The 12067-nt window shown below is 34.0% G+C and overlaps 1 protein-coding gene and 1 non-coding gene across 2 annotated transcripts; one reads left to right on the top strand and one right to left on the bottom strand.

Moving 5' to 3' along the window:
• The first annotated feature begins 2393 nt into the window (after positions 1-2393).
• On the top strand, positions 2394-2497 carry LOC120074785. The gene has a single exon (XR_005481067.1). It is a non-coding gene; the product is annotated as a small nucleolar RNA R71 (small nucleolar RNA).
• Positions 2498-10693: 8196 nt separating this feature from the next.
• Positions 10694-11762, bottom strand: LOC120072670 (NDR1/HIN1-like protein 1). The gene has a single exon (XM_039025106.1). The coding sequence runs from the start codon at positions 11627-11629 to the stop codon at positions 11003-11005; it is 627 nt and encodes a 208-aa protein (XP_038881034.1). The 5' UTR covers positions 11630-11762; the 3' UTR covers positions 10694-11002.
• Positions 11763-12067: the final 305 nt, after the last annotated feature.

Below are 12067 nucleotides of genomic sequence, written 5' to 3'. Positions count from 1 at the left end.
CTAATCTTCTGGGTTGATTAAAATCTGATTATAGCCAGAGTATCCATCAAGGAAACAATAAAATTCTTTTCCAGCCAGTCTGTCAAGCATTTGGTCAATGAAGGGAAGAGAGAAGTGGTCCTTCTTGGTTGCCGCGTTGAGTTTCCTATAGTCCATGCATATGCACCAACCCATGACAGTCCTTGAAAGGATGAGCTCATTGTTACTATTGATTATCACTGTTGTTCCTCCTTTCTTAGGGACGCATTGAACTGGGCTTACCCAGCTGCTATCGGATATAGGGTAGATTACTCCTGCGTCCAATCACTTTAAGATTTCTTTCTTGACTACTTCCTTCATTATGGGATTCAACCTTTGTTGAGGCTCAATTGATCCAGTCTTCCCTTCTTCTAGCCTGAATTTATGCATGCAGTAAGATGGGTTGATGCCACGGATGTCAGCCAGCATCCATTCTATTGCACGCATGTGCTTTTGCAACATCTGCAAAAAAAAATGTTCGTTAGGCTCGGAAAGATTTGCTGAAATAATTACTTGTAAGGTTTTTTTGTTCCAAGAAAAGCATATTAAAGGTGATTAGGTAATGGTTTCAATTCTAGTTCTGGTGGTTCTTCCAATGATGGGCGCGTTGGTTTCATCTGCCACTCACTCAGACTTGGTGGCTCGAGTTCTTTCATGTTTTCTTCCAACGCGAGGACCTCACAAACTTAGGTTGCTTCTTCTTCAGGCAACTCTATTTTGTTTGATTGACATCTGGGAACTTTAATGCGTTTAACACATTAAACTTCACTTCCTAATTGTCTACGCGTATGGTCAATTCTCCCTTGTGCACGTCCATTAATACTTTCCCAGTGGCTAGAAAGGGTCGTCCAAGAATGATTGGTACATCCCTATCTGCTTCATAGTCTAGGATGATGAAATCCGCTGGGAGTATGAAGTTGTCAACTTTTACCAGAACATCTTCAATCTTTTCTTCAGGGTACGTGATCGTTCTATCAGTGAGTTGAAGTGTTACAGAAGTGGGTTGTGCTTCACCAATTCCTAATTTCTTGAATATTGAGAGTGGCATGAGGTTAATGCTTGCTCCCAGATCACACAACGCATGTCCTACGTCCAACCCTCCAATTGAGCACGGGACTACGAAGCTTCCCGGGTCTTTCTGTTTCTTGGGTATTCTGTTGCTAACTAACGCATTGCACTTCTGCGTTAGGGCAATTATTTTCATCTTGCTGATTCTTCTTTTCTTTGTCAAAATATCCTTAAAAAATTTGACGTATTTTGGCATTTGTTCCAAGGCTTCTACAAGTGGAATATTGATGTGCAATTGTCTCAAGAGTTCAAGAAAACGCTTAAATTGCTGTTCATCATTCTTCTTCATCAAGTGTCTAGGAAATGGTGCTTTCAACTGAACTGCGGGTTCTCTCGCGTTAGACTTGCTTGGCTTCGAATGGCTTGTGGATTTAGGCATCCTTTCTTCTCGATCTTCTAATGTCGTTGAGCGTGTGTTGAGTTCTTTTGAAGGATTGTTGGTTCTTGGGTTCATAGTTCTTTCTTCAAAAGCTTTGCCACTTCGCAATGTCACCGCATGACATTACTCTTTTCCATTGTTATTCCCTGGGGTTTCCATGTTACTGGGCAAGACTCCTAGTTGCCGATTCTTCAACTCACTAGCAATCTGCCCCACCTGTATCTTCAGATTTCTGATGGAAGACGCCTAGCTTTTTAGCAATGCGTCGTTCTAGGAAATATACTCCTTTAAGAGGTTTTCAAGCGGAGATGTTGAACTCGACACATGACCTCCTCTATTAAAGGATTGTTGGTGTGGCTGCTGCGTTGGCTGGAATCCAGGCGGCGGTCCTTGCCTTTGCTGCTGGTTTACCTCTAGGTGGTGTGGCTCCTGTTGATTACCTGCCCAAGAGAAATTTGGATGGTTTCTCCATCCAGGATTATAGGTGTTTGACAATGAGTTATTTTTAATAAAGCATACCGATTGCGGGTTTTGTGGGTAATCAGAGTAGGAATAGGGATCTCCACAGCCCACACAGCTAACCATGGGCAGTATGAATGTTTCTACCTCATTTACCTTTTGTGAGTTTGATGTGTTCCCCAGTGACATATTCTGCAAAAGGTTTGTCATAGTAGCCACTTATATAGAGAGTGTGGCTATTGCGTTAAAGTCAATAGAATTCACATTCTGAGATCGCCTCTTCCTTTCTGTTTTTGCATCGTAAGTGTCATCCACCTATTCCATATTATGCTTGGCTATGCGGTCTAGTATTTCCTTAGCTTCATTATAAGATTTATCCATAATGCCGCCAGCTGCAGCTGCGTTGACTGCCATTTGAGACGCTCTGTTTAATCCGCCATAGAAGGTCTCCATCTGAATGGTTAACGGTAATCCGTGATTGGGGCAATTCTTGACTAATCCTTTAAAGTGCTCCCATGCGGCACTCAAGGTTTCAAATTCTTCCTGCTCGAAGTTCATGATCTCTCTCTGCCTTCTTGCATTTATGGTGGGTGGGAAGTATTTCTGCATGAATTTCTCCACCAACTTTTCCCAGGTCGTGATCTCTCCAGGCTCCAAAGAACTTACCCATTGCTTCGTGTCGTCACGCAGAGAATATGGGAATAAAGATAGCCTGATAGCTTCTGGAGTGATTCCAGGAATCACAAATGAGTTGCACGTCTCCGGGAAACGTTTCATGTAGGCGTGAGGGTCTTCTCCCCGAGCACCCCCAAATTGTCCAGCTGTTTGGAGCATTTGTAACATCACAAATTTCATCTCAAATCTTGTCCCATCTAGCGTTGGATATATGATCCCCGGTGAGAAATTATACAACACAGGAGACGCATACTCCCTCATAGGACGCGTACTACTGTTTTCCATTATGATAGGATTTTACGCAGCGTGGGCTAGCTGTTGAGTCAAGTTATGATTCACTTGTTCGTCCGCCATTTTTTGTTGCCTGGTTTGTTGTCTGAGTAGTTGTTGCCTTAACCTACAACGATGATTAGATCGATTTCTTCGTCGGAAGGTCCTTTCAACTTTGGGGTCGTATACAAGTTCAGGAGTGCTTTCCCTGCTCATAAACGTTTAAAGCTTCAGCTTAGCTCGTAATACTCCCTCAGTTGTAGTTTTCCTACAAAAGATACAAGCAAAATTTCTGGTTTGTTTTGTTGCTGAATCCCCGGCAACGGCGCCAAAAACTTGTTCGTTCGCCATTTGTTGTTGCCTGGTCTGTTGTCTAGGTAGTTGCTGCCTTAACCTACAGCGACGATTAGATTGATTTCTTCATCGGAAGGTCCTTTCAACTTCGGGGCTGTATACAAGTTCAGGGGTGCTTTCCCTGCTCATAAACATTTACAAGCTTCGGCTTAGCTCGTAATACTCCCTCAGCTGTAGTTTTCCTACAAAAGATACAAGCAAAATTTCTGGTTAGTTTTGTTGCTGAATCCCCGGCAACGACGTCAAAAACTTTTTCATTGATTTCATGATTTGAGCTTAGGAGTGTATTGTATAAAGTAATTGGAAAAATAAGTGTAAATGTGAATGATGCGTTGATGCGTTTATGATGCGTTAGTGACGCGTTAATGCATTAATGATGTACAACATGACGCATGACACTCCTCTATAGACGTTCAAGTTTTCCTGACTCAGATCCAAGTATAAATCCAACTTAGGTTCTTGGTAAGTCCAGGGTCGAACTCAGGGATTCAGATTAAAGCTAACACGGATCTTACGTTATAACTATTGTAGAAATATCCTAAGTAAATGTAGAAATGAGTTATTTACACTAAGCTGCTGTGTGTGTGTGCAAGAAGATACAAAAGGGTTAAGTAGAGGATAAGGGGTCGTGTGAAAAATGGAGTTTAATGCAAGTGATATGCGTTGATCTAAGTTAGATGTAACAAGAATATGATGTGAATGAGATGATTTTTTTATCTTCATTTATGCGTTAGACTTATATTTGGCACTTCTCAATGCGAATATCAAACCGAATTTTCTCTAAAATTTTCTATAGATTGCATGCCCAAATTTCACTCCAATCTCTTCATTATATTGCAGATCAACATGCAAAGGAGAGAGTTGCATGAGTTGCAGCTCATGCTTGGAGAAGACAAGGCAAAGAAGATGCTATTTGTTTGAGCTACTTAGAAGGTGGATAATGGAAAACAAACTTTTTCCATTTTTGTGTTTTTTCTCTTTTTCAATTTTATCTTCAAAATCAAAATTTTATTTTAAAATTCATTTTGATTTTAAAACTGAAAAATAAAATTAATTTCATAAATTAATTTTAAATAAAACTTAATTAATTTAATATCAAATATTAAATTAATTTTTATACAAATCTATCTTTATATATTTAAATCATATTTAAATATATAAATTCTCCTATTTCGTTTAATTCTCAAATTAAACACGTAGAATTATATCTCATATAATTACTAATTCCCTTAATTCTAATTTGAACGTTTCAAATTAACTTATCACGCTATTCTAGATCTAGTCCGTTACGAGCTAGTAGGGGGACCTCGCAGACCTACAGATCATAGGCTCCAATGATTCGAGATTAATTGGCTAAACTCATTAGATCGGATTAATTCTCATTCGTTAACTAATGGGTCACTCCACTAAAGCCCATAATTGCACTCCCCTTACTGTAGATATATTATGTCCACGTGATTTAACCACAATCAGCGAGCCGACCCTTTACAGGTTGTTCGGAATAGTGGCTAGGTCAAATATTTGTTTTACTCCCGAGATTACGTCTTATACCTCAAGTCCCTACTGATCCTCTAATGAACAACTGGTTTGTGATCCAATCACTAAACCAAACTCTCTCAGCCCAGTGAGAAGGTGGGACCCCTTGTTCAAGACCTGGATTCAGTACTTGAGAGAACAACCTTTCTCTTATCCCTAAATCGGGTAGGCGTGAACTTTGTCTTGCACCCTATGTCCCCAGCTATCTATCCGGTCTTACCCCTGAAATGGGAGTCTTATTGAGCCGGCGTTGTTGAGCCAACCCTCACCTATGCAAATCTAAGGGCAATCGTGAATAAACAGGAGTTCATAATTAGCTCAGGATTAAGATCAAGTTACCTAGGTCATCTAGGTGAAATAGTCAGTCTTAAACAATAAACAGCGTTATAAAGTAAGAGTGACTTATTTCTTGGTTTTGGTCTTATGCAAACTCATTGCATAGGATGTCCGACTTCTTATGTCATAACATGTACGAATTAGGATCACATCATATGTAGCACTTTACAACTCTTTGTAACAACTACAGAGTAGGCCACATCCAACGATGTTACTAGAATAAGGTACCCAACCTCATTCATGTACCATAGATCATTTTGACTATTTACTCGAAACTGATCCACTTTTATGTCTCCACATAAAGTTCAAATACTCATACAATAGTCATGGGTCTTAGTTTATTGGATTTAGACTTTCATACAATTTATGAAATTGATAATAAGTATATTGATTATAGAAAATGTTTATCATTTTACAAACTGCGAGTTTTAGAACATAAAACCCAACAGTTGTGACATTGCTCATAACATTATTTATCTTGCAGTAGGTACTTCCAATATATTATTTTCACTAATATGTAATAGGTGTGTGTGTGTGTGTGTGTGTGTTTTACTATCCAAAGAGTAAATAAGTATTGAGTCAAAGTGAGGTTTGAAGGGATTGAATCCCAATGCGGAAGCAATTTATGCCCCAATTTTATTACAGAAAAATTACATAACAGAATCATAAAGAATTAGGCTAAAACATGTTTTATACAATAATTAATTAGGGAAGATGAATTACAAACTTTGTAGAACCAATTCTCAAAGACCTTTTCCCAATCTTTTAGATCTATTGCACGATCAAACCACGAGCAAGACACGACTATTGAACTTCTCTGCTATTCTCTTTGGAACAAGGAAGCTTGTTGGAGTTTTAGTGTTCTTGGAGAAGAGGAAGGCCAAAACCAGAGAACTCTTCTCTGTTTTTTTTTTTTTTTTTTTTTATGTGAGAGTCAAGTAGAGTTATTTTGTATCTCTTAGTCTTTTAGGGTTCTGAATAAACGTGAGGGGAGTTAAATCCCCCCGTCCCCACTAACCACTCCCCTAATTTAGAGTTTAAATTAAATCTAACTTAATTTAAATAATTAACCAAATTAACATTTATTTAATCTTTAATTAACTATCAAATATTTAATTAATTTAATATTTGAATCATATTTAAATATTCTTCTCTCTCATAACCTATAGTCTAATATGATTCTCATTCACATTAAATTTACTTATATATAGGTTTAATATGAACCAATTCATATTATTTAATATTTGAACCTCAAATATTATCTATCATATTATATAGTCTTAAATTTGAATCTAATTTAAATAAACTATATATTATAATGTATCTAATAAATATATTATATTAAATTGTACCATATATAATAAATTTCCTTAAATAATAATTTGAACACTTCAAATTTACAACACCTTAATCCTTGTTTATCCCATTATGAGCTAGCAAATGGACCTTATGGACCTTATGGACCTAAACTCTTTAATTAAATTAATCAATATTTATTAACTATGGGGCGCTCCACTATAGAAGCATAGCTACCCTCTTATGAACTGTAGAATATTTATGTATCCATTGATTTTTATCCATTTCCTGTAAGTTAATCCTTCACAGGTTATTCATAACTACAATTGGATCAAATTACCGTTATACCCTTATAGTTACTTCTTGCTTTTTAAGTACCACTGATTCTCTAATGAACAATTTGTTTATAGTCCAACCATAGACAAAATTCCTCTCGGATTAATGAGAGGGTGAGACCTCATTGTTCAAGTCTCATAGTCAGCATTTAAGGGAATAACCTGTCTACTTACCCTAGAGGAGAGAATGAGTGAATTTTATCTTGCGATGCTTTGTTCCCAGCTCCTAACTTGGTATCATCCCAAGATGGTAGGCTTATCGAGTCGGCAACTAGGGTCACTCTCACTCATACAAATCAAAGGATAACACTCGTGACCAGGAGTTCATAACTCATTCAGGATTCAAATTAAGTTTCATGGTAATCATTTGAAATATCAATCTCTGTAGTTAATGGTGTTATAACGAGAGACAATATATTTTGTAGTCTGGTCTAATACAATCTCATTATATAGAACACCCTCGTTCACATGTCTCCACATGAACAATTTGAATCAAATCGCTTGTTAACAATTACATATCCATATACTATAGACCTTTTAAGTTATTACTTGAACACGATTCACTTATATGTCAGTCACATATTGTTCAAGTTACATGAAAATAAACTAGGATTTTAGTTTATTGGATTTGAGTTATGCGATTAAATAAATAATAATTATTTATTAAAGATAAATAACATTTTATTTATATAGAAAATTTGTTTATAAATTTACAAACTTCAAGTATAAGACATAAATCCCAACAAGGTCGATTTAGTGGTATTGGCAATAACCTCCATTCCTACAGGTTGGAAGTTCAATCCTCCACTCTGTAATTGTTGTACTTAAAAAAATATATTGTACTACGAAAAATCTGGTGAAAAAATTATGTTAGTATAGAAAAATTTTGAAAATAACGACTGATTGATTGTGTTTAATTATCATTCTGAAATTGATAAATACTGTTGTAGAGAACTATCATGCCTTGTTTTTTACTACTACCAAATAATCTAATCCCTTGTTTTAGTTCCTAAAGTTCAAATATGCAAGGAAAATATTAATTTTTATAACCATGCTGAAACTCTATCAAGAGAGAGTAAAATAAAATCAGGGTTAAAGCATGAGAATAATTTAATCTTGAACACTTAAAAGTAATTTAATTTAATGTCTAGATAAAGAAAAACAACATAAAAAATTGGGCACTCCTAATTTTGTTGGGATAAAGAGGAAAAAGAGAACAAAAAAATTATAAATGGAAAAGAGTGGCTTTGTGTGGTACATTCCTCTGACTGAATACAGAAAGCCCCAGCCTTTGTTGCTTTCCAATCATTGCCAAAAATAATTACAATAAAATAAAATAATCCATCTCTCATCTGTTAGAAATCAAATTTTTATACTTTTATTTTACAAAATTCCTATTTCTCACATTCTTAGCCAAACTAATCTTCTACCATATTCTTAGGTTCAATTTTTTGAAAAAAAAAAATTAATCTTATAATTTAAATATTATGTTAGTTTATAAGTTGCTTCTCTAAACTAGTTATCTATATAACATACAAGTTATTGAATTTTAAAAATTGCGTCTATTTAATTTTTATATTCATAAAAAATAATAGATTATCGTTGGACTTTAATTTTATGTCAAGTAGGTTAGTGTCGTTGGCTTAGTCGATTTAATGTACGTGTCATAATACAAGAGTAAATTGAGTTAAAACCAATAAAATTAATATACATAAGAGTCTATTAAACATAAAATAACAAGTTACTAAAAACTTAATAAAGATTAAAGGACAAAATTTTCACATTTCAACTTTTATATATATATATAAGGAAGTTGTTTTAAATTTAAGATGATTGAAAATATTTTCAAATATAACAAAATGTTACAATCTATCAGGCAATGATGGATCTTTAAAAAAAATTACATTAACATAAGACATATATCTACTTAAAAAGAAGTGCAATGCATACTTGTTAATTATTTATCATGTCATGCCAACTCAATCGAGACTTATATAGTGTATAAACATATCGCATCATTATTTCAATATTAATTAATTGATTAAAAGATAATTTTAGTTGGTTAGACTTAGAACTTGGAAAGAAACCACATGTTAGCTTAGGTTAGTGGGCATAATATAAAACAAAAATGGTAGCAAAATAAAGGAATAATAATAATATTTATAAGTTTGAGAAGGTGGAAAATTCCAAAAACTCAAATGGAAGGTAAGGTAGGTGAGGAGGGCATGTGGAAGTTTTGGGTGGACTCAATTAGTTCATTCATACATATAATTTTTCTTGAAAAATAAAGATGGAGATGATTAAGTGGAGACAAATATAAAGGGAAAAAAAAGTGTTTTTGTTTATGCAATTATTGTTAGGTAAGAGAGTTGTTATTGATTGTGAGATTGGAAAAGGACCACCATTTTCCAATTTGCAATATTTGCCCTATTACCATGTGCATCCAATATCAACCCACCCCCACCAAAAACTTTTTTTGGTCTTTTTTTTCTTTCTTTTTTTCTTTTTTTCTTTTTTTCTTTTTTTCTTTTTTCTTTTTTCTTTTTTCTTTTTTCTTTCAGAAAAATAAAAGGAAAAACAAAGAAGAAGAAAAGAAGTGTGGTACTTTGTATTTGGGTTGGATTTGGATGGGGTTTTGCACAAACTTCCAAAAGGATTTTTTCATCTTTCTTATGGAATTTTTAATGGCTTCTCATAAATAATTTTCATTTTCTTTGGATAATGTTTTATTGAAATTATATCATTCATTCACATTTTATTTTTTTAAAAAAAAAAAAAAAAGAACAAGAAGAGGTAAAAAAAAAACTTGTACCTAATATATATATATAATTTTTAAAATATTATATAATTGTTTTTAAGTTGGTGTAAATATATAAAAAGTAATGTCCTATATCACTCACTCCAATTTTTTATTCAAATAGATTAAAGAAGAAAAAACGAATAAAAATATCCGAACTACTTATCTATCGAAACAAAAGTTAAATAAATCTTAATTTGCAGATGTCACATAATCAACTCAAATATATATTTTTTTTATGATTATATATTATAAGGGGAGGATAACCAAAAGTTTATCGGATAAAATTTATAATAGGATCAAATTTTAATTTTCTTTTAATGTTGATTGTAAAATCAAAGGAAGTGTTTGAGACAGATAGTGGAATAGTAAGGAATAAGTCGTTACAAAATTTAGGAAGTTGTAAACAATCGAGACCTATAGTGGAAGGAGTTGATAAGATATAAAATTGATATTTTTCAACAGTGAGACTCATCAACTCCTTAGGCTAAACAAGAAGTGAAGTTCACAAACTCTTTTTAATATTCCTACTTCCTAAGTCCTTAGGTAAACACACTCTTATAAGCATTATTTCAATCTGTAGTAAGCAATATCATTTTATTTGAGCAATAATTTTTTAGTTTGTTTAATAATAACCACTTGGTACCAACTTAAATCATCAAAGCATAATAATAGCATACTTTAAACTATATTCTACACGATAATTTGAATAATAAACTTCCATGTTAAAAAGAAAACCATTTTAGTCATTTCGTAAGTTTTTAAATAAATATTTAATTAAAAAAATAAAACATGGTAATAATAATAATAAGGAAAATTTATACATATAGAAAAAATATTACTGTTTATAAAAATAGCAAAAAAAAAATGCTAATAAACTTCTTTCAGCATTATCACATAGTATCAATAATAGACTTTTTATCATAGATAGACTTTTATCAGTCTCTATCAACATCTATCAAAGAAGATTAAACTTTTATTATATTGTGCAAATAGTTTTTTTTAAAAAAAAAAAATCTTCTAATAATAATAATAATTAAAAAAAGAGGGGTAAAATTGGAAAGGGGGGGCTAAAAAATGAAGCGAAACAAGTTGAGTAAGGCAACGAAAATGACACGGCAACGTCCGAAGGTCACGCAAAATGGAAATGAGCAGAAGATATACACAATCTTTAAAACATTATATTAAAATTTTTCCATTATAAATATTAAATACAACTTTTAACACAAAATTACACAATTTGCCACCGACCTTTAAATTTTTGCTCTCTTTTATACAAATTCACATTAATAATTTTAATTACTATATTATTTTCACTTTTTATTCTTTGGAAAAATTTACAATTCATAGACTCTTTATCCCAACGTATCGTCTAAATTTTAAAAAAAAAAAATAAAAAAAAAAAGACGGAGAAAAATCGAAACTAACGGCGTTAAGAGAGAGAACGGAGAGCAAGAATTCTGACGGCAATAACGGAGCTTATACACTGACGCTGCACGGCCGCACCAACTGATATTTAACGGCGTTATTACCGACGATAATACCGGCGGTAGGATTTCCGAACATGATTGCCGCCGGACAGTCTACATTGAGATGGTAGCGGCCGGAGATGAAGGTACCGACCTTGAATCGGACGCGACCGTCAAGTTTGATCGACAACTGGACGGTACCAACGGCCTGATCCTGATTCAGAGCGGCGCCGTTGTACGGAGAGATCGGAACGTCGTTACCGACGAGGAATGGAGACCAGATATTGAGATCGTTGTGGCCTTGGTAGGTAGGTTGAATGACTGTACGAAGAGTGATCTGTTGGTTCCGGTAAACGGCGTAGACGTCGAGGCGGTCGTAATAGACTCCGATCTTGTCGTTAGGGTTCCGGGAGGATACGGTGACTTGGATACTGGAGGAGATGAAGTTAGCGGCGGTGACATTGAAGAGGAAGACGGTGGCGTCTTGGATGATGAATTTGGGCTTTGTAGGCTGAAGAATGGCCCAAATTAGGAGGATTGTGAGGAGGACGAGGAAGAGGAAAATAAGGATTCCGGCGTAGATTCGCCGGATTAGCTTTGGCCGTTTCTTGCTATGGTGAACGCATTCCTTTGACATGTCGTCGACGGTGCCGGTGGATCAGATGAGAGAGAAGAAGGTGGGTTTTGAAGCCGTTGATGTTCTTTCCACTATCTCTCTCAGGATCAGTAGTAGAGATTGATGATTTGGAGTGTTATTTATGGATCATGAACTCTAATTTCTATGGTTCATAATAAATTTTATATATAAATATGTAACAAGAATAATTATTTTAAATTACAAAACTATTCGAAATATTTTAAAATATAATAAAATGTTTGTTTACCTCATTTTACTATGTTTGAAAATAGTCTTATTTAATATTTTTTTAAAAACACATTTAATATTATTTAAAATACATTTTTTTTTACTTTCACATTATTTTTTTAATAAAAATGAATATATATGCACTATACATCACTCGTTTTCTTTATCATTCAACATGTTTTTTTAGTCCATATTTTTTAATTTTTAAAA

The sequence above is a fragment of the Benincasa hispida genome, chromosome 3 (assembly GCF_009727055.1).
Source record: "Benincasa hispida cultivar B227 chromosome 3, ASM972705v1, whole genome shotgun sequence".
Classification (NCBI taxonomy): domain Eukaryota; kingdom Viridiplantae; phylum Streptophyta; class Magnoliopsida; order Cucurbitales; family Cucurbitaceae; genus Benincasa; species Benincasa hispida.
The sequence above is the reverse complement of the archived record's forward strand: the minus strand, read 5'-3'. Positions and strand labels throughout refer to the sequence as shown.